The sequence below is a fragment of the Apaloderma vittatum genome, unplaced genomic scaffold (assembly GCF_000703405.1).
Source record: "Apaloderma vittatum isolate BGI_N311 unplaced genomic scaffold, ASM70340v1 scaffold9590, whole genome shotgun sequence".
In the NCBI taxonomy this organism is placed as follows: Eukaryota; Metazoa; Chordata; class Aves; order Trogoniformes; family Trogonidae; genus Apaloderma; species Apaloderma vittatum.
In genome coordinates, this window is record NW_009692837.1 from 221 (window position 1) to 24,123 (window position 23,903).

At 37.0% G+C, this 23,903-nt stretch overlaps 1 protein-coding gene across 1 annotated transcript; it reads right to left on the minus strand.

The window, feature by feature from the left end:
• Positions 1-671: 671 nt before the first annotated feature.
• On the minus strand, positions 672-22,911 carry LOC104267335 (transmembrane protein 161B). The gene is made up of 7 exons (XM_009870469.1): positions 22,814-22,911; positions 17,548-17,628; positions 13,008-13,105; positions 9,058-9,214; positions 3,026-3,177; positions 2,443-2,503; positions 672-816 (listed from the first exon to the last, which is right to left on the minus strand). The coding sequence occupies exons 1-7, from the start codon at positions 22,885-22,887 to the stop codon at positions 672-674; spliced, it is 768 nt and encodes a 255-aa protein (XP_009868771.1). The 5' UTR covers positions 22,888-22,911.
• Between the last annotated feature and the right edge of the window lie 992 nt (positions 22,912-23,903).

Genomic DNA, 23,903 nt, shown 5'->3' on the forward strand with positions numbered 1-23,903 from the left:
TAATGTTTCCCTTAGGCAAGTGACCAGACTAAACTACTACTAGTACTAAACTACTACTAGTGGCCTACACTGCAGAATCTGTCACTAACATGCAGTAAGTATCAAAGGTCAACATCTGTGGAAGACACTTGGAGTTTCTCACTTGGCCAGAGAGTGCTGAAGATATACAGTTAGATTAGAAAAACCACTTTTCTACAAAAGTCAAGGATGTCTGAAAAAGAGAGTATTCTTTTAAACTGCTAATAATATCTGACCCTTATTAAATATTGGGGGGCATCTTTTATTTTTATGTTACTCTAAATTTATTGAAGGTATGATGTCCAGCTGGAGGCAGGGTTTAGGGGAAAAAACATCTCTACTGCCTGAAACTTGTCTGAATTTCCGAAAAGGTATGATGGGGAAAACAAAGCAGTAAGCAGAAACATTCATGGTGCTTTTGGAGGAGGAAAGAAAAGCTCCTTTAATTGGGACTCTAATGACAAGGCAAAGAATGTAACAGACTGGCAGAGCACAGGTTGAGCAGAAAGAGGCAGGTGGCAAGTCTGCTCAAGATACAAAAAGCAGCCAGCAACAGAAGTCTTGGTCAGTACCTTCTTTTTTGAATAGTTTGCTTTGTTTATTTTCAGACATTAAAGACTGAGTAGCATATACCTATGTGCATATATTTTCTCTTACTGTGTTATTTTTTCTGTTGCTAAATTCAGAGCATCCAGATGCATTTGAGCCAGTCGCAAGCCAGGGAATGTCAAAAAAGCACCAATAAGTGAACACAGAACAGCCAGGAACAATTTGAAGGTTAGTTTAGACACAGGACCCCTAAAAGAAAAGAAAGGAAATAAGCATTTTCTTGGGCAGGAAGTTGGGGGAGTGGGGTATCAGAGACTACTTTCAACTCAACAGTATCTAACATTTAATAAAAACAGCAAACAGTATTCTATAGGCTTACTCTGGAATACTAGCATTATTAAAAACCAATCAGGAGTTGAAAGAAAAAAAACACAAACAAAACAAAAATAACTCATTTATTTCCTAGAAAAACAGAAAACCTAAGCTACTGCCTTGAAGAGGTTAAGTCTGTTAGTAAGTAACAAAAAAATAAAAAATATATCGTCATTAACAACGAATTATTTAACAGAAATAGTTAATTTTTAAGAGAGGAACAGACGCATCATAACTTTAACTGGTCAGAAACAAAACATCTATGTTAGACTACTTGCACTCTACCTTTTCCATTAAAAAGCTTCATCAAAGTGCTGCATTTTTTTCACGGATTTATGTAAAACATACATGTGGCCAATTAACGTGTCTCTTCTAAGCTATTCATATAGTTTGTTTTAATGAACTTCGAAGTAGTCCCAAAAATAAACAATTTGAGGATCAGCTGAATTATGGAATTAACAAATATTGGATTTCACACACACAAAAAGAGAAAAAGTGACATGCAACTAACACATATTAAAGACAAACAAAAACTAGTCTAGTGACCCACATGAATTTCAGAATCTTTCTTAATCTATGTCACATAATCCAGCAAGAGACACCATCAACTCCATTGCTGCTGTAAACAGCGAAGCAGTGCAAAAGTTCAAAAATAAAGCCACACTTAACAGGAAAATTAATACAGAAGTTAGTAAACACAGAAAGGCAGAGTGAAGAAGGGCTAAGAAACAGTTAAAGGTTTCCCATTAATTTATTCATAAATGACACAACAAAACTAGTTTGAGGAAACTTCTGTTCCTCAACGAGATTCCCCAGCTTCTGCGCGATACTTGAGAACTTCCAAGCCAAATCACAGTTGCGCTACCACACTGATGACATCCCCCATAAACGCATTTTATAGCAAGTGTCTAAGGAAAGAATTGCAAGAGCAACACATTTTCCAATATAGAAAGGCTGTCTGTGACAGCAGTTGTGTGCTTATGTAACATCACGAGATACGGCACGCTCCTTTGACAGTCCATGCAAAACTTAGATGTCCTGTAGCAAGCAGATGTTTTTGCACAATAGGAAAACACTATCACAACCTGAAAACAGGACTGATGCAGCTTTATCACAAGCTCCACCTGTAGCTTTTGCACACTCACCCTCTTGCATACTACAGGAATATTAAAAAATATCTGTTACCCGTTTTAAGCAATCCTTGCAAAGTTGAAGGGAATTACCATGAAAAAAACGGTTATAGTTTTGAAGTGTATTTTAGGAACTACAACCAAAATGTCAGGGTAGAAACTATCTCCAAATTAAAAAGAGAAAACAAAAATCCAACTTAATTTACTTTGAGTACTGACAAATTATCTTCATTACCGTACTCCTCCACATTATTATAGAGATTGTAAGCACGTTCAAGAGCAAAACATGTAAGACAAATGCTTGCTACGAAAATCCAAGTGGTTCAGTTATAAATGAACATTAAGACAGACAGATATATTTCCAGAAACTTACTGGGATTCCAAACCTTGTTTTTCAAGAAACTGCATAGCACTTTCTGAGAAATTTGAGAATCCTGCAGAGAAATACATATTACGTCTATTTTATTACTGTAAAAATGCAGAACCCTCTTCTGAAACAAAACGCCAGGTAACAGATCATCTTTTAAATAAATTTTCAGATGTCTAGCATAGCTCTTTCATGTGATAACTAGTACGCCATAATGCAATAAAATTTGATTAACATCTATTACATTTATACACTTCAGTAGGATGAATAAAATTACCATTATTTTTTACAAACGCAGGCAGGTGTTTTTTTTTGTAGCTTCACTTTACTATGAAAGGTGAAATGAGTTAAATGTAAAACTGGAAGGCAAATACAATTAACAAAACAAATGTAGCTAAAGATAACACTATTTAAAAGAACGAAGGGAAAATATAAAGGATATCCTTCAAATCTGCATTCCAAAGCAAAGTGTACGAGATAGGAAGTTCATTTAACACAGATATTCTCAAAAACATTTAAAAGCCTGGAAATAATTTTTCCAGGTCATGCAATCACTAGAGCTGCTGCAAACACTAAAGAAAGGAGTTACCTGATTCCAGTCCAAACTCGAGATAGTTTTCTGTCACAATGAGAATTGCCATTGCTTTCACAAAGAAGAAAAAACCAAAGGTGACACAGACTGATCTTTCACCTCCATCCTCTACTTTGAAATAATGGGTAGTCAACGAAAACAGTACCTTACTACACAAGGAAAAGGTCAAGGAAAATTAAGTTTGTAAAATAACTATATTTAAGAATTACAAAAGCTGTATTTTGGTCATCTACACTAGGGCTGTTCTATGATGTGCAATTTTTTGAAAAAAGTAATATGTCTTCAGGCAATTTCAGGTTAAAATTACAGAATACTGTAAAGCATAATAATCACATAATGGGCAGCCAGGAATTCACTACTCTGGAGTAGTTTTGATTTAGGCTTACTTGCAGTCAATAGAAGCAACGCTCACTATCAACCTAGGAGAATTAAACCACAGTTTAAATGTAAATTATTACATAAGAATGTTACATCAAACAAAAAAGAAGACAATTTTATCTTCAACGCAAAATATTGACCTAAATGAAAAATACTGCGTCAAACTACACAATGCAACAGTTAATATACCTTGATTTCAAAATCCAAAATACTACTTTTGAATGCAACAACTGTCATGGCAGGGAAGTGAACACATTTTTAACTGCAGAGAAGCTACACATGTTCTTCCTGGAAACACAGCCCTAAGGTATACAAACAAAACCAAAACACAATGCTCCAGCAAGCGTTTCTATCGATAATGGGATAAATTTTCTCAACTACGATAATTTCCACTCACAAGGAGCGTAGACCTGTCTTACAAGAAACGGTGACAAACAGCATTGGATTGTTGCTTAGATTACTACGAGACTGTTTACTAAACACAAAAACATAGAAAAAGATAAAGCTTGTATTGCTCTACTTTCACATACAGATGTTTGAAATATTTAGCTATCAAAGATGGCAAAACAACAGCACATTAGTACAACCTAGGAAAGAAAATCTATCCCATGCTCAGCTTGGAAAACAGAAACAAAACTCCCTATAGTCTGATACATTACGTCCTTTCATGTAACCCCAGTGTCACTGTGTTCATATTTGTGAAACATATGACATCTGCTCTGTTATTAAGCTATTTTAACATGTTTATTGAGTATTCTTTTTAACATATTTCTAAAGAGTAGCTGAGGACAAATTTTTCATGATACATTGTCAACTCTTATTATTATAAACTGCAGTCTGTTATAATTGATTTTTCTTTTTAAATGGCAGAACATATCCAGTCCATATTTAAATAAAGGACCTGGAAATATCTCAGTCCAGACATTACTTGCTTGGAAAAATCCAAAGAAAAAACGGAAAGACTTTTAGTGTAGACTGTACCCTGATTCTCCACTATGAAGAAACATATTCATATTTGCACTTTTTAAAATATTGAAAGCATTTTAATATGTAGATTACATTAAAACATGTTTCAGAGTATCTATTACAACATTTGAAGTCATCAGTTAATCTCACAAGAACTATATGATTATGCAATATCACACTTCATTAGGCAGCAAACTTAACACACACATTGATATATTTCATGTATATGAAGAAAGGTACACACATGCACACAGTAAAGTGGCATAAGCACAGCATCTAATGACTCTAAAGTTCACAGTAATGAACTCCCTTCATACTTCACAGAAAGAACTGGTATACCTAAAGGAAGACTTACCCTAAAAAGAGGCACATAATAGGTCATATAGACTGTGTTCTGGAAAGCTTTGTTCCTCTACTAATACATTCTTAAACCAAGCGTCTTTTTACAGCTAGGGACCCAGATCACAAATTGAAAACACATTAATTTAGAATCTTGAAGTTATACAAAGGACTTCATAGCAGTTTGTGGTCAACAGTGCTAAGCTATAAACAGATTTATAACCCCCTAGACACTAAATGTTTTCAGCTATGGATTGTGCCTAAAGCATGTGGTAACTGCAGCCAGGAAAAGGAAAGCATATAAATTAATGATTATGCAAGCTAACTGTGACTGAAACCTTCTGTTAGCTGAATAATCACCTGTGCTACTTATTTTAGGGATGGAGAAAATCAAAGCACTATGGATCACTTCATCATCTCCTTTCACTGCCTGATCTATGTTTCAGGACCTAGTGAAGAATTAATTCAGAATTAAACAGTGCTAAATTAATAGATTCACCATCACCCCATCTTTTATTACTTTTATTTTGGTCTCAAAAGGTGATATGCCCGTAGAATTTATCGTATACACTTTTACAAAAGTAATTTTATATTTTAAATTGCTGCAATTATGGAATTCTTGAATTATAATAGTCCTACACACGCACAATGAAATAAGATTACTTAAATATTTTCAGAAAACAGATGTCTTTCCAGGTGAGAAATATACTTTTGCAATACCACATTAATTTTGCTAAATATCTTGCCTTTGTGAGAGAAACAGTTGTGTACAACGCTGTTTAAAAGTCTGTAGACAAAAAGTAAACTGACTTACTTGTTCTCACTGACGAATTTTAAATTGCTGTTTAAGTATAGTAATTCAAATTAGGCCCACACTACTACTAATACATGTCATGTCTCAGTGTTGTCCATCTCACTCTATCCTCATGCACACTCTTCCTCCCTCCGGTAAAGTATTTTGTTATTTTTCAAACCCAATCCTTTGCAAGCTGGCTGCAACTGTTACATTTAAAATAGTGATCAATAATTCAGTTCACTAATGTTGAATATTTCTCCTGACAAAAGCCACCTTTTCAATTTTAAAATAATAGAAATCATCAGTCTGTGAATAGTTACTACCTGCAACCAACTATAAATAAAGAATAATAAAAAAAATAGTAAATCAAGTACTGTGGCCTACATCACAACGGGTGGGTTTTCACAAATGTTAACATTACTTTTGCAAGAAACATTGCAACACTCATTTTTAAGCCAAAATTCACAATCAACAGGTCATGAGCTGTTGATGCTTTTCTTCAGGTACTGGAAAGTGTTCAGTGACTACAGGCTATCACTATGAAAAGTGATTAACCAACACAGTATCCTTCCAAAAATATTAAGCACTGCACAGGTGGTACAGGAGGTCTTCTAAATGCTGCCTCCAAGAAACATCTTTCAGTTTTCCTGAAACTACCCATCCATTTAAAGATTTGTTTTTCTGTTCTGCTGACAATAAGACAGTTCCCTATCCTGGAACCATTCTTCTACACTACCAGCCATGAGGTTTGTGGTGTTCACACTGCAGTCCGGCAGAACAAGGGAGAACAGGAGATATTCCTGCCCTCCTAGCCTTACAGTGGGTAACCTGAGCATGAGCTGCCACTTGAGCATCTACTCAGTCTGGTCTACTGAATCACAAGAAGAAGGAAAAAAAAGTAAACAGAAGTTGTACAACATGGCAGAAAACAAGTTCTGACCATTTGTTTCCTTTGTATAATTAATAATTGACTGTTCAGCTACTTAGTACTAGATAAGTAATTATACAAGGTTACACTGTGTATACAGTTTTCTTACTTCCAAGAACGTATTTTGTTCTGAAGCCTTGATCCTACATATCAGACCACTCTTCTCTAGGCTTGCCCAAACTGCATATCATTTTGGAAGTGCCACGTGAATTTTACGCTTTAAGTTCTCCAACTTTTCTCTCACCCCAACCAAATGATTAAAAAGTCCTTAAGAATTTTCTCTCTGAAGTATATTGCCTATTACCGAAAACCCAAAACAATATTGGTCCCTTAGACAATACATACCTACGTACAAAAACGCTAAAGCATGCAACTATGTTCACCTTGTTAAATTTAGTTTTTAGCATGATAAATAAAACTTAGTTTTTAGCACGTGATCTTTTGCTTTTAATACTACTCTTACGTGATCTCACCTCCCTTTCAGTCATGTACAAAGGCTACTGAAACACTACAGCTAATGTGTTTCTAGCACGCAGGGAACACTAGATCTGCTTCAATCTCCTCCAGGCCCCAATGTGCAATGAGATCTCAAGTGCTTCAGTCAGATTAGGATAAAACTGAAAATGTTGGGTTTGACTCAATTTATATAAAAATGGCAAGTGAGAAAGAAACAATCAAAAAAAGACCCTAACAGCCACTTGCATGTTCACACTACTGAGACAGAAAGCTTGCGCTGCCAGGCAACTTAACCTTTTTTCAATTTCTGTATTTGTTTTTGCCCTGAATCGATGACCAAATGAAAGCAGCGATAAGCACTGTAATTAAATACCACTGTAAGAAAGCATTATGGCAAGGGACTTCCCTATAACATAAAATTTTCAGTTCTCTAGAGTTGCAACTACTGTGGTATTATTTAAGCCGGCTATACACAAGATTTGAAAGACGAAGCAAATGGGGCGTCGCAACCAACAAACGTAAGAGTGCATTGTGGCTTTAGTATCTGAAGCTTGTTTTTCCATTATTAGTTCTACTGCCCCCCTCCCCCATCCTCAAAAGAGGAGTCAAAGGTGTTGGCTTTCTTTTTGATTTCTTAGGCAGTAGCTGCCTGTGTCTCCTCTCCTCTGCCAAGATTAAACTCGAATTCCTGACTTTACCCAATCAAATAAAACAAAGGTTGTACAATAACAGCTAAGTATATTAGCTATAATATAGCTATAATATATAATATCATTATAACGAGCACAGGAGCCAGATACTCACTTTCCTGTCACTACTTAGCAGACTTAGTCCACTTTTTGGACTGTGGCTCTCGTCCACTGCCAAGTCAGAGCATAAATACTTGGACTGGAAGCAAGCTACTGACAGTTCTATTTTTTTTTGTGAGTTGACTTTCCTAGCAAGTACTTACTCATTACAAGGAAAATTCTGCATCTCATTTATACTTCAGTCTACTCAGAAAAATAATTTCTGTCTTTATTGTAAAGGCAGCACACATTTTAATAATTATCAAGCACAAGCACTGAGCATGTCCAGAAACGTTAGCTAAGTATAATCAAATATTAGAGTTTAAGGGTTTTACATAATATCAGCTATTGTTAACACTGAAAACAAAAAACAACCCACACCACACTAAGAATCTCTATTGAAGAATGGGCATTTATCTAGAGGAATCCATTTTGAATATTCAAGTGCTATATCAACCCTAACTTAGCACTTTATCTAGTTGTCAGCTGTTGAGGGAGCAGAGGATTTCCAGAAATTAATTTTCTAACTCACCTTTCCATAACCTGCACTCTTGCAGGCCTTTTTTCAATTCCACTGCTTTATCTATCACACAAAGACCTATAACGTCGTTAAAAGGCCTCCCTGAAGCGCACATCTGGATTGGTACGTAGAAAGCAGTTAATTACTGTGCAAGCATCCCTGTCGGATATTGCCTCCTCCAGTAAAAACAAACATAATAGCTGCTTCTTTTTATGGTTTGATATGGCCTGTTTCCTAAGTACTTTGCTTTTGCTTGCCTCAGTTTCAGGGAGGAGTTCAACTTTTAACAGAGCTTTGCAAATGTACCATCTCAGCTCCTACAAAGGTCTACACATTTTATTTTCTATAAACTTCATAAAGGTGTCTTGAACGTATTTTATAATTATGAATTCACACGTATCTCTGCATTAAATTAGCAAACATATTACTGTACTATTTTGTTCAGGAAGTACCACATTAAACACACTGAAAACAAAAAGTGTGGAACAAATTGCACACTTCTCCAAAAGCTATCAATACTTTCTGCAGAGAAATCTACTTCTGACTGCCAAACTGGGCAAAATCAAATTAGTTTAGAATCATTACATCCTACAGATGAGCACTAACTGGGTGATCACATACACATATTTTTTCCATAAGTGGTCTGGTATTAATGTTAACAAACTATTGATATCAGCTCGTACAAAGACCATGTATATACAGCACATACATTACATACCAATGGCACTAGCTTACATGACTCTTCTTCCAAACACTAAATATTTGTGTGTCCTATCAATCAACAGCTTTATATAAATAGCAGAATGATGTAAACTATTTGGAAGGGATGGAGTGATTTAAGAAAACGGAAAAGGATACATTGCAAAAGCCAAGACAAGCAGGCACCAGACTACACTGATATTCATCTCCTGTGAGGGCTTCACGTAGGAGTAATAGGCTTCTGTCACCACATACACCACTGTAGCTGCAACAGTAAAATCCACCAACCACTGATATTCTGGAAAATAATGTAATGCTGAAAAATACAAGTTTGGAAACGTTAAAGGTGTGGTATTTTAAGGTAGTTAATGACATTTATAGAACGAACTGACAATTAATGTTTCCAATTAACTGATTCAGATCATTCAAGTAAAGAGCGACAAACTTCACTCTTAGTTTCTGTTATTCAGTGCTTGATTACTACTCAAATTTATAAGGCTAAAAGATTTTACTATTTTATCATCACAGCTTTTTTATACATTAATACTCTAAATTCAATAAAAGCACACTTAATTCAGAACTCAACATCACGGCAGAAAATAGTTTTCTAGTGTACTCTAGCTGCAATTCCAGGCAAGAGTTTTACTGACTCTTGTTAAAAATTAAAAGCTCATGGGCAATATTTTAAAATATTACATATAGTTGCTTCCTCTTTTTTCGTTAAAAAAACACACATCTAAGATACTGATGGTTTATTCTTTCAGATTTTGTTAGTAGCTCCTGTACTGCAATAAATCATTGTGTAAATTCCATTATAAAAATTCTGGGAAGAATATACTGTGAGGCATCCAGGCTTGGTGATTTATGACGAGAGCTCCCAAAGGTGCTGGAAACTGAAAAGAGCAATTTGTGACAATGAAGTGCAGCCTGTCCATCCCAAACACCTTCCCTACAACTACAGGGCTAAAAAGTCACAAAACATTACTGAGCATTTGTCGGTTGATTACAAGTCATGATTACAAGACATGAAATTGGCCAAACTCAGGTATTTCTACGCAATATACTCATCATGAAATAACAATAATAATGACGGACAGTGTGCTAGCACGGTCCTTTGGTCTGCTAACTCTGTGGGGCCAGAAGATGGAGATCCACATGGCAGGTAAGACACAAGGGCTACCAATGTGCTGGAAACCACAGAGCACCTGAGAACGGTCACGCAGATTCAGGATTTCTCCCCCCAAAAGGCAACAAGCAGTAATAACCCGCTGGAAGTGCATCCACCCCACTGCAGGCAGCATGGGCAACAGCCCGGAGGGGCTGGAAGACACCGTGCAGCAGGAAAGCTGTGACGTAGTCTCCGTTGCAGAAAGGTGGCGGGATGGCTGGCACAAGGGGAGTGCTGCACTGGATGGCTTTGAACTCTTCAGAAGGGGTAGGCAAAGAAGGAGAGGAGTGTTAGGGAGTGTTTTGTCTGCCCAGAGCTTGATGATGGTGATGACAGGGTTGAATGGTTACGGATAGGAATCAGGGCAAAGGCCAACAAGGCAGGTATCATGGTAGGAGTCTGTCGTACATGACCCGAACAGCATGAAGAGGCAAATGAAATATTCTATAAGCAGATGGAAGAAGTCTCATATTACCCAGCCCTGCTCTATGGAGGACTTAACTGACCAGATGTCTGCTGGAAAAACAACACAGCAGAGAGGAAGCAGTTTGGGAAGCTCCCTGGGCATGCAGAAGAAACCCTCCTGACCCAGCTGCTGAGTCAGCCAGACAGGAAAGGTGCTTCCTCTGCCCTCCCACCACAGGTGGGAGCAGCACAGCTCCTTTTCTGTTTCTTTAGGAAGCAGGATCTGGGGTACTACAGGCCTGTCAGTCTGACCGCAGTGCTGGGGAAGGTTATGGAACAGATCACGTTGAGTGCCATCACGAGACACGTACAGAGCAACCAGGGGATCAGACCAGTCACCATGGGTTTATGAATGGCACATTCTGCTTGACTAACCTGATCTCCTTACATGACAAGGAGACCCACCTAGTGGATGAGGGAAAGGCTGTGGATGTTGTCTACCTGGACATTAGTAATGGCTTTGACACTATTTGCTTCAGCATTCTGCTGGAGAAACTGGCTGCTCATGGCTTGGATGGACGTACTCTTCACTGGGAGGAAAACTGGGTGGCTGGATGGGCCCAAAGAGTGGCAGTGGATGGAGGCCGGTGGCCAGCCAGTCACAAGTGGTGTTCGCTAGGGCTCAGTATTGGGGCCAGTTCTGTTTAACACATTTATCAATGATCTGGATGGGGGGATTGAGTACACACTCATTAAGTTTGCAATAACACCAAGTAGGGTTGAAGTGCTGATCTGCTGGAGGATAGGGAGGCTCTACAGAGGGACCTGGAGCAACAGGTTGAGGCCAACTTTATGAGGTTCAACAAGCCAGGTCCCGCACTTGGGTCCCAAGAACCACAGGCAGAGCTACAGGCTTGGGGAGGAGTGGTTGGAAATTTTCTCAGCAGAGAGGCACCTGGAGGTGCACAACATGAGCCAGCAGTGTGCCCAGGTGGCCAAGAAGGCCAACAGCATCCTGGCCTGGATCAGAAAAAATGTGGTCAGGAGGACCAGGGCAGGGATTGTCCCCCTGAACTCAGCACTGGTGAGGCCACACCTCAAACCTTGTGTTCAGTTTTGGGCCTCTCATGACCCGAAGGCCACTGAAGTGCTGGAGCATGTCCATAGAAGGGTAACGAAGCTGGTGAAGGGCCTGGAGTACAAGTCTTACGAGGAGCAGCTGAGGGACCTGGAGTTGTTCAGCCTGGAGAAGAGGAGGCTGAGGGGAGACCTTCCCACTCTCTACAACTCCCTGAAAGGAGGGTGTAGTGAGGTGGGGTCAGTCCCTTCTCCCAAGTAACAAGTGACAGGACAAGAGGAAGTGGACTTTAGCTGCCCCAGAGGAGGTTTAGATGGGATATTAGGAAAAAGATTTTCACCAAAAGGGCTGTCAAACACTGCAGCAGGCTTCCCAGGGAAGTGAAGTCACCATCCCTGGAGGTATTTAAAAGCCGTGCAGACGTGGTGCTTAGGGACATGGGTTAGTGGTAGAGCTGGCAGAGCTGGGTTAACAGTTGGACTCAATGATCTTAAAGCTCTTCTGCAAGCCAAACAATTCCATGATTCTATGCTCTGGTCAGATTCAACAAAAGTTTGCATACATAACTTTAAGACCTTAAACCCTACATTGTATCAATATCTATAAATGCTCAAAGAGACAGTTAAATGCTGTAATTTCTAACAAATAACACTGAAACTTGTGAATGCTCTGTTCATTTATGTGTCAGCTTCAAAAAATCTGCCTTCCTCTTAAAGGTATTTTCTACACTGCATCTGATAATTTAAGCAGAAAAATCTGCATAGGTCTGTGCTTCCTATCTATATTTATGCATCAGACACATGCATATAAAAATGCAGATAAGAAGAAAATATGTATCTCACATATGTATATGTACCCACATATGAGTTTTCTGCAACAGAATGAGGGGTTATGATTGAGGAGGCATCAAAATCACCATTTAAAAAAATCAGCAACTGCCAAAACACTTAATGCTGCTTATTTTTATACTGTCACTGTTTGGTTTCTAAGCATTTTACCTCAGTGTTTTAGATGTGTGGTTGAAAGGTCTAGGAGGTTTCAGTACTGCAGCACATTTCCTGTATTACCTGAGCAGAACGTGTATGTTTCGACATCTGCCAATTGTCACTTTCTTGTACAAAGCTACAGTCTCTATTCCAAACAGACTATGACGTGATCCTTTCATTGTTGTCTCATATTGCTATAGATGCCTGATACAACAATAGATGTGCTTTATGCTGGATTTCACCTACTCATTCTTTTCCATAATACTGCTATTAAGATGTCACCCGCAGAAAAACAAAGAAGACTTAGCCCTAATTCTTGCTTTCTCATTTAACTTTATTATCAGTTGCACTTCTTTTCATGCAGTGTCAATACAAAAACATATTCTAGCATTCATCACAAATAAACACTTGAGAGAAAGAATCAGGATATACTTGAAATACTGTATTATTGCTTGCATCCACATATTCTTACCAATAGTGTCCCTTTCAGTCACAGATTTTGTTTCCAGATGAAGATCGATGTCTTTTGGAATGGTTAGGGGTTTATTTTCAATATGACCATTATATTTTCTGCAAAAATAAATAAATAGTTATTGCATACATGGATATGAGAAAATAAACCTTTTTCAACATATAATGGCATTTCAAATTCAAGAAAATTTTAGACAATTCTTCTTAGCAAATGCAAAGATTTTTATACAGTTAGCTAGAAACATTAAATCAAGCTCAAATCTTGAGGAACAACCAGGTGTGTCAATGTTTCTCAGCTTTATTTTGCAAGGCTCTGACATACTACTGTGGTATGGGTTTAAATGGCTTCTGTATGTTGCACCCTGAGCCATGTATTAGGGCAAGATTCATCATCCAGTATTTACTTCAGCTCACTGATTTTCTCTGTTCAAGGAGCTACAGGGTGTTCTAGTAAGTTCCAAAAATGTTTGTGATAGAACTATAGCTACAGAGCAGAAATGATCTGCCCTGCCACACCGATAACCTGAAGAAAACAAGCTAAATTCAGAGGTCTAGATCAGGATTCTTAAAGAAGGAGCATTAAAGTCTTTGAACTGAAAGTACGTAAAAAAGACAGTCTTGGCAGTGTTTAAATGTTTTAAAATGTTTATTGGAAATAACAAGCAGTAATCTATTCAGGAAGACAGATCATAAAGAAACAAATAAAAAGCGAATTTCTCAAAAAAGCATTAAGCGTTTTTCCACCACAGAGTGCTTGGCAAGTATGACACACAAGCCGGATGAACCTAGGTCCCTGAAAGATCCATCCCACTAGCCATCAAGCAAAGACAACTTTAAGACAGTTTTCTCATTTATAAGGGTATGTGTAGAAATACTTTAGACTTTTTTCAATTCATATGCTGCTTATGTAAATAAGCAAAAAAATTAAAAGAAATTATCTCAGTATTACTGGAAATCCTAGAGATCTAGTATCTCTTGGAAAAAACTAACACATGGTGCTCTCTTCTGAGAGACAGACAAGGCTAAGTACATAGTGACACAGCACAAGGGCTCCAAGCTGTGTTCCAGGTTTTAGCTGTTGCTGCAGAGCGCAACAGCAATACACAGGGGCTTCATAAAGAATTAACATGCAGATTCATTTACTCCCATCATAAAAGTAGCTATTTGCCTACAAAATTGGAAGGAATAAGGCAACGAAATTTTCTTCCTCACACTGCTAAACCCTTCCTGGCTTCCACCATTAACCAACTCGAATATGATCTGAGCCATGGGACTGCATCTTGTGAAACTACCATTTGTCAAGATTTACAGGAACTGGCCTACGCCCTTTCTGAAGCAGTACGGGTTTTGTTGAGCTGTGTAGTATCTCGTGGCACCAAGTTCCACAATGTGTGTCCCAAACTCAGAAGTCCTTAGATCTACCCTACCAACATCATTCAGTCCCTCCAGGTATAAAGTGTTCTTCACTTTCCTGAAAATAAGCCATACTACTAGACCTTAAATCAAAGAAAACAAGATGCTGTTAAAAGAATCTAACAAAATCAAGTTATATTAAATAGGTCTGTAAGATTACTATTACTAACTACGGTAAAACATACTTCATCACTATGCAAAAAGTCCTTAAAGTTGATCAGAAAATGTTTCCTTAGGTTAATGGAAAAGAAAATAAAAAAGGAAAAAAAAAAAAATCAAACTCAAAACTCCTAAATGGCTAGAAGTAAACTCTGACACATTTTGGAATGGCACCTCGGAAATTAGAAAAGGAGACAAGTATTTTCTATAGAAAAATGAGTTATTGGGACATAAGGAGAAATTCAGTCAATCATGAAATTAAACTTAAGGACTGATGTCCTCTCAAATAATTTGTGAGTTAAGAATACAAGCAGAAAACATTATTACTATTTTTGTTTTCAGGTGATTTTCTCAGTATCATTTTATATTTTACAATTTATGTAATTTATCATTTTAGTGGACAAACTGAAAACTGAGGATAGGAATCTAAAGCATTACTCCAAAAATTCAGATGCTCAAGCCTAAGCAACAATTCCCAAACACCTGAGTACCTGTAAGCTTCAGTGTGCTTCCCTACCTCCAACTGCACTCCAATGTTTTCCTACAGCACAGACCAAGTACCACCCCATCTTGAGGGAGATGATCATACAAAATTTGGTATTCCTACACTGTAATTATCCCAGAGGACCCATAAGCGAAGAGACACAGTCAGAACACACACATGATCATCGACAGCTTTAATGCAAAGTAATTCACAGTAGCTATGGACCTTCTTATTAGCCTAAAAATTTAATATAATGTGAATGATTCTAAAACACAAAATCTGCCTAATATTCATGTGCTACTATAACCTACAATATAACATACTGGAGTGTAAAATGCACTGAATAAAACGGACTACAAGTTCACATTGCAACTGTTTCTGAGTCTACTTTCCAAGCAAGTTCCTTGGATCTCCTTTTGTCATTTCTCTTTTAAGCAATTCAAACTGGAATAGTATTTAAGGGACAGATAGTGCATTCTGCAAGACTATGGGCTTGTCAAAGTAAATTCTTTATCTTGAAAAGATAAGGTGAAAACAAAATAGATGTGGCCTTATTTTCTCATAACACCATCTGTTTCACATCTTTTTTTATACAGCCTAAAACAATACATCGAAACCAACTCAACAGGAACAGTTTTCTACTTCAGTTCTCCTCCAACAACAGCTGCTTCTTTAGAGGACACAGAGATATATTTATTGACTAAAAAGTATGTGTAGTATTCATTAAGTTTCACATCCCTCTGTGATTAAACATTTATCCCAGTACACACAACTACCTACTGCTATTGTGTTCTCATGGTTACAGGTTAAAACAGTGAGATAATTATATCAATTTTATAACACCTAAATCACACCACCAAAATTTGACTACACAGACATGAAAACATAGCATCACAACTGAAACTTCAAATGTAGAAGCTTAGTAACTTAGTGCATATATAGGTGACTTGTGATGCATGTTCCTACTAAATTTCACTGTAAATTTTCCAAAGGCGGCAAAAACTTAATCTTACACGTCAGCACATATTAACATGCCACTCAGCTAGCTGTCAGTATGTAACTGGTCTGGTGAAAGTGAGTACAGGTATGTTTGCACAGCAAAAGACCAGCAAGGCTCAGTTAGGGCAGTAAGAGCAATGTATAATGTCACTGTGTTTTTCTGTTCAAGGCTCCTACGGGTGGACTTACAGTTATGTAATTAAAGTTACTTTACATATGAATAAATATCCCTGGTTACATGGACAGTTAAAAATTGTAATGCTATTCACAATTATTTTGCCTCAAATTGTTACAGAAAACTGTCAGATGAGTTTCTGAATTTGAGAGAATACTGTAACAAACGTAAAATTAAAGCCATTTAATATTACAGGAAAAACTTAATTTTATACCCCCAAGTGTGGCAAATAAGGTGGTGTTATAACCATGTAGCTTAACTATGAAAGAGAAAAAAAAAAAAACCACCACACTACAATGAAGAGATTATATGTGCAGTATGTGGATTAACACAAGTGTTAAGAATTATAAGAAAGTTCACACTGGAATGAAAGGAAAAGGACTAAAGGAAACCTCCTATGACACCAAAAAGAAAGGTAGAGGGGTTGGTTGGTTTGTTTTAAACTTAGACAATTCAGAAATCTTGCATCAATACAGTCAGCTCTACCACCTCAAGATGTATCTGTTCTTGCCGCAGATGTACTTCTGGTAAGGCCATTCCAGTACTTCACAGACGAACATCAGAAATCTGACTCCAGCTCTAGCTAACAGACAGCTATCCCATCCTTCTCAGTCATCTTTCTGCAAGGTTAAACAAGCCAAGCTCTTTTAGCTTCCTCTTGCAAAACAGACTTTGTTTCCTGCATGATCCTAGCAGCCCTCTGTTCACGTACAAAATCATTTTTCTTAAACAGGAGTGATCAGAACTGTATACAGTAATCCAGATAATGTTCTACACTGGTGCCTTGTCCAAGAGGATTAGTATTTCCCTATCTCTTCTACTAGAAATACTTCACCTAATTCATCCTAGGAGCACATTTACCTTTTTCACAGCTGTGTGAGAATGGTGGCTCATAGTATTCTGATGCTAAACTAATATACTCAAATCTTTCTTCTGTTGTTTCAAGATTAAGAGCTTCAAACCTACAGATTTTATTTCCTCAGTTTTCATCCAAACGAATACATTCACTAAAAAAAAAAAAAAATCCTTGCCATCAAATCAGTAATTTCACAGACCAAGTTTGTGACCTGAAAATCAGGCAGTTCTGCACAATTCCGGTGTGTTCAACTCTCTGTTAAACTGAAAGGACACAGTTCAGTATAGAGCTATGACAGTTTAAGCAAGTATAGCAGTTGTATGCAACTAACAGTTTTCAACTCATTCTAAGACAAAAGCTGGCTGGCAAGATTATTATATGGCTCATGCTGGGGGGAAAAAAAAGGAAGAAGTAGAAAAAAAATACAGAAAAAAAAGCTTAAAACAAGTATTTACCTATCTTTTTTGCTCTTCCCCCTTTGTTTCCCTGCAAGAATCCGTAGCTGTTCTTCAGTTGGATGCTGGTACCACCGCAAACTAAAGAAAAAGTAAATCTCAGGTAAAACAACATCAATATTAGCCATTTAGAGTGGGTTTTTCTTAAAAAAAAAAAACAAAAAACAAAAAAAACACCTCTATATCAACATAGGTCTATATGCATATTAAGACACTGGCAATTTGCAACACCTAAACAAAATATCTGTGTGTGCAAATATCAGCCCTGCCTGAGCTGAACAACCACTGCTAAACTTCAGTTTTCTTAGCACATAGGATGCTTACTCTTAATTAGAAAGCTTTGCCCTTTGTGATTCAAGTGAAAGCCCTTCACTTTTCAAAACACCAAATTTTCAAGTTATCAAATATAGCAAACAAGGTTACACTGAAAGTGGAGAAAGTTCACTACCATAACCATTACCCATCAGAACCATACTCTCAACAATTCTATAAAGTGTAAGTATGCCTCTCAAAAAACGAAAAAAGAGTAATTTTCCAGAATCCAGAATAGCTATTATCACATAACTATTACCAGTCTTTTTTCTTAAGGAGAGCAGGTTGTAACATCAGCACTGCTTTCCTAACACCTTCTCAGTGATGTCTTCAACTTCTACTACAAAAAACTGATATTAAAAAAAAAAAAAATCACTAAATTATATGTAGCTAAGCCCCAAGTTCTCCCACCTTCACAAGCCAATGTACTACCCACCACCCATTTAGTTAAAAGGCAAGTGGTAAGGAAATTCTGAAGAGGAAAAACAGAGATGGTTAAGTCTCCAGGATGGGACATTTTCCTTTAATTCCCCGTGCATGTCAAGCACCTCAGTACTTAAAATAAAGCCTTTACTGCATTCAACAAAGGAGGGTTGCTGCCCAGACGCAGGAGGAATGTCTGATCTCCATTCTGAAATGCTGAGGCAAATAAGCCCAAGTATTAACAGGAACATGCTTGGGAAATTTATGTGGAAGTACTGCTCTACAGGTAGGAGGCCACTAAATTGGTGACACAGGTTAACACAGGGTAACAGTATGAGATGATAACGGAAATCACAACCATCGATATTTCTGATATTAAGAAAACCTCACCAAGTAGGACCACTCAAGTCCACCCTGGCGAATTAAGAGGTTATGTTCCACCCAGTTTCAAAAAGATAGAAAGGCAAATTTCAAAAATAAACATCAAACTCAAACAATCTCAAGCCACTCAATAAGACCTGCTTCTCAGCTCTCTTTCTGGAAAGGCTTCTTGTCCCAAGAGAAGTCTAGTCCACCCACTTCTATACTTGCAGAATATGGTCCTTCATGTAAATATAAGTAATTTTATGATTCTTAATCAAACATTGTTTACACAACAGATACTGGGGGAGGTTCATCATGCTAAAAGCAGAAACAGTCAGCCACAAACAACAATATTATACAACTTCTACCTTCCTTATGACGGCATGGACACTTCACGTGTGCATACACGTGCGGCAAGGCGCTGGATAAAGACTATAAGACTAGGTATAATTTTAATGAAATGAATGAATCACTAAACAGATCTTTAACAGGAGTCAAAAACTCCTCTGTTCTGACACAACACTAAACCTGGCTGAGGACAGAGAAGTGGGAATGAATAAAAATTGTACAACAAAAATAAAACATGTTTCAGGAAGAGCTCCCAGTTTCAGCAGTTTAATTTCTGGTGTAACGAAGCATTAAACAGGCAGTTGCACCGAGGTCATGAACATCACCTTAACTGAAAAAGTGCCATAACAGGTAAGTTAAATCCATCAAAATTAGGAAGAATACAGTCTGGTTAACAGGGGATTCCACAAGCCTGTGTCAGTAGGTACTGTTGGGCTAAAGAGTCAGCTGATGCTGAGATTTCTTGAAGAGAAAGGAACTTCAGTACTAGTCAATAATGTATCAGAAAGATCCAAATAATCACTGGGGATTCTCCTTGAAGGAATGCAGCGCCAGTTCAAAAAGTGAAAATGGCAAATACTACAGACTTTGCATAAACAAGTACTATTTCGGGGAGAGAAGAGGGGCTGAATTTTTTTTGTGAGGTTTTTTTTGAGGCATCAGTAAGAGTGTAGGTTACTTGGTTGTGGGATTGTTTGGGGTTTTTTTCTTATCATGTGTGGGTCCCAGCTGTAAAAATTGCTATTTGCAAACTGCTGCAAAACAGACTGTAAGACTGAGAACTATACAGAAACCAGAGCATCTACTTTTTCATCCACAAACACAAACTACGTTGGAGAGATTAACCTCTATCTTTCACACAACCTAGAGAAAGTAGGGGAAAGCAGAGAAATAGTCTTCTGCCTTGTCATTCACTATCTTGCAGATCTCAACTTGGCATGCTCAGAGTACCACAAGTAGTTCTGTAATGATAGTAAATCACTTGTGTTAGAAGCTAATTTTTCATAATCCTTCCTGCACTGATAGAGAAATAGTCTCTATTAAGGTAGAACAGACAAAATTCTCTTTCTGTGTAACATACCAACACAAATCAAACACTTAAACCACAATTTGCTCTTAATTATGCTACAGAATTATGTTGTGATTCATAATTATAAAAAATATCCAAAATCTTATTTCCTAGTAGTTAAGTTAATAAAACCTACATATCTTGCATTTGAAACCTCAAAACCAAGAGACCTGAATAAACATTTTCATAAATGCTGGGCTAAAAATAAAAAAATAGTAGTTTGTACCTGCTTTAGCTTATATTTGTTTAACACTAAGATCCCACAACTAATTACTCTGTAGCTTTGACATATCCAAATTAGCCTGAATAGCAAAAGCAGCACAGATATGCCCCAGTTAATTTGAATGAAGGTCATTAAGCAATGCACAACAAAACATCCGTTTGCTCCTGTCTTCCTGAAGTGGCCCGAGAACAGAATGTAGCTGAGGAACTTAAAAGCAACATTTTGGTAGGGAATGTTTTATTAGTTAAAAATGCAAAGGCCTGTGCAGATACATAGGCTGCCAATTCACTGGCTTTAATAAACATGAATTTCAAGCTCCGAAAATAGCACTGCTTGAAAAAAGTTCTACTTCTTTACAAATTTAATTAGTTTTTTCAACAGTCAACGACAACTGTTCATTCTGTAAATGAGTAATTATTTTTTGTCTATCTAACAATTATTTTAAATTTTGAAGTATCTATGTTTCCTTTTAACAAACTTCAAACACACACACAGAGGCATCTTGAAATCAACTGGTCACTTAAGAGTTTTCTGGCTTGCCTGGTAATGTGTTTATCCTCCCAACTGATTAGAGTTATGGGTCGACATTCCAGACTATTTTGCTTACGAAGGATAAGAGTCTTTCTTCCAAAAGTAGGGTAAGTCAAAATAACTGAAAAAGCCCATGTGGTGAACCAAAGTCTAGTTGAAGCATACTGCCAAAGGAAAGACGAAGTAGGCTGCAATTTTCCCTAAAAAAGCTGGAATGCTTAAGAGTGCGCCTGTCTCTACATTTAACATTTAACACTTAACGAAAATGACAGCACTAAGGAAAACGAGTTAACATAAAAGATAGTCTGTCAGCTAAACTACGAAGAGAACTTTTTTATTCTTTCTGCCATTAAAAACCAGATTCTTATTGCAGTGAAACTTGTGATGTGTTTTGATTTCTGAAACACTGAATTATTCCTGGCTCTCTATATAATTCTTATATTCAGGAGGTTATTCACAATGACTGAAATTACAATGCACTACAATAGTTACTAGATAAATTGAAGAACACTGAAAAGATACAATGAAATTTCCAAGATTACTAACTTGAAAGGCAATAAGACTCCCATTGACTTTAATGCAGAATTCCATAAGCAGAAGTACAGAAGTCCTGCTTTATGTATTTACCTATCTGCAGATTTCCTAAGATAAAAGAATTATGAAAAATATTTGAACAGCAAACCTCTCCCTATCATTGGCGCAAGGCATGCCTTAGAACAAGGATACAGAAAGTGAAAACTTGATAAGAATTAAGAACATGGGCATAGTATTAAGCAATTCTTTAGAAAGGTAAGTTAAGTATTTAAATTCTGAAAGCAAAATTTAAATACATCTTTTAAATAGGATATAAAAAGTAGAAAGCGCTAGCTGAATAAAAGCTGATAAAAACAATATGGTAGTAACACAGTTTAAAAATAACTGGTGCACAATTTCATATTCATTAATGTGATATTCTTTCAGAGCCTAAAAAAAGGTGATCAATACCCTGCACATGTGATCAGCAATGAAACTTAACACAATAATGAAGAGTATGGTTCCTGTTCATGTTATTCAGCTGACAATTACTGGTTCCCATTATACCTAATCAGTGATATCTAACACACATCTAAACATTTAATCATTTTTCACTAGCAAGTATTTGGGTGATGAAATGGGAAAAATTAAGAAGAAAAAAGTTAGTAATTCAGAGATACAGAGAAAAAAAAAGTAATGATAATTTATATGACAGTGGTTAAGATTCCTATGGAGTGTATCATTATTCAAGGATAATCCTTCAGAAATCAGGGAGTACAGATCTGGTATTCTCCAAATTTTAACAATTACAAAAGACAGCACACTACCTTCTAATCATAAAAAGTGTTTTTCTTGCCAAGCAAAGAAACACAGTGTCTATGATTCTTTTAATATTTAAGATACTGATTTATATTCAAAACAGCTGCTGGTTTTTGTTGTTATTATAGATAGCGCCACACAGGGAATGCTCCCCTTGCAACTCATTATGTCTGTTTGATCTATTGTTATGAGGAAGTAGTGTATTGAAATTTATACTAATCCTGTCCTATGAAGTATTAAAAAAATAGAATTTTTAATAAATACCTAAGCACTCTTTATATGCAAAGCTAATCAGCAGGTAGATTATCAAGAACACTGAGGCAGTGCAGAGGAAAAAAAAATAATCTTCCATTCTTCAGTGTCTTGTGTTCAGTTTAGCTTTTTAATATTAGAATACACAGCTTGTGCCTTTAATGATGTAAGGGCTGGACAACAGTTAACTTTGTGACTGATACAATTAATAGTAACAAGCAAATCTGTTTTTTCATAGCAACACTGTCTTTATACGTTGGAGCCAGTAAGTCAGGTGTCACAACCCTATGGTAAAAAAATTAAGAACAGCAGATTAATTTTTTTGTTTAAAAAAATCAGTGTGTTTTACTGTTATTACTCTGACGTATCATTACCATATTCACACACAGTATAGCAACTGTTTCTTATCTTACCTGCCACTACAGAGAAGCCAACGAGCAAGAGAATAGTGAGGTATGATCTTCTGTATGACACTAGCCATCACCATGGTAACCACCAGCTGCACACCTATCACACCCTGTAGAAGAGTAAGTTAATTATTAAGTTAGTGTTTTAGAAAAGTGCAGAAGTACCTTTTAAAAAAAAGTTTAAAACAAAATTTAAGAACATCTTGCATGGCAGAGGTAGCTTTTTTTTGTTGTTTTTTTTAAGCTAGAGGGAAAAAACCATACTGTATTAGTTTTCAAGGAATCTCCTGGAAGTTGCTATGATCACTCACACACTTCAACGAAAAAAAAAGGCATTGCCAGGTCACAAGGCTGGTAAAGTCTGTCCCATTTCACAGACTGTAAGGCCACATGTGGATGCAGCATTTTACAAGGCATTATGCCTTAGGATTACGTTACTGATTACAACGTGGGTTTTCTGGTCTCTTCATTTCTGACAAGATGTAACAGCTGAAAATGCACAAAGCCTCTGGAAATAACAATAATTTACAACACCTGCGACACAACTTTAGCCTCTGATGAGTATAGAGCATTTCCTCCTGGCTAAACTCCAGGCAGAGGTGGGGAAAGGAAGGGAGGGCACACAAGGAATCAGCGTCGCTCCACGTTAACATCCAGTTCCTGATCAGAGTTTGGCACTTCAACAGTCAGCAGCAACCTTATTCCCAGGCACTTAGTAAGCTTTACATTCTGACTGTTAGTCGGTGGTGGTGGTGGTTTTGATTTTGTTTATTTAAATAAAGCAACTTGAAATTTCTAAAGCTAACTAACAATGGTGCATCATATGATGCTTATGACAAATCAACTAATACTAACACCATGTTAAAAGCCAGCATGAAGCATGTACACCACATTTCCTCTATTTACATGCAAGATTTTCAGGCTTAAAACATCATATGCAATAGTAAAAAGTATCAAATTCAGATATGCAAGGGAAATTTAACCAAATGTACAAGTGAAAAGACATTAAGAATCAACCAATTAAGTAATTTCCATTCCAAATTGTATAATACTTGTTTTATGAAAAATTACAGGCAGATAACATGTTATAGGTGAC

Excerpts from the sequence above, each read along its gene's own strand:
- LOC104267335 (XM_009870469.1), bottom strand. The coding sequence starts at position 22,887 with ATGGTGATGGCTAGTGTCATACAGAAGATCATACCTCACTATTCTCTT. Across the intron at positions 13,106-17,547 it reads GGGAAGAGCAAAAAAGATAG|AAAATATAATGGTCATATTG; the intron begins GTAAATACTTGT and ends TTATTTTTGCAG. Across the intron at positions 3,178-9,057 it reads CTTGTCTTGGCTTTTGCAAT|TAAGGTACTGTTTTCGTTGA; the intron begins GTATCCTTTTCC and ends TTCCTTGTGTAG.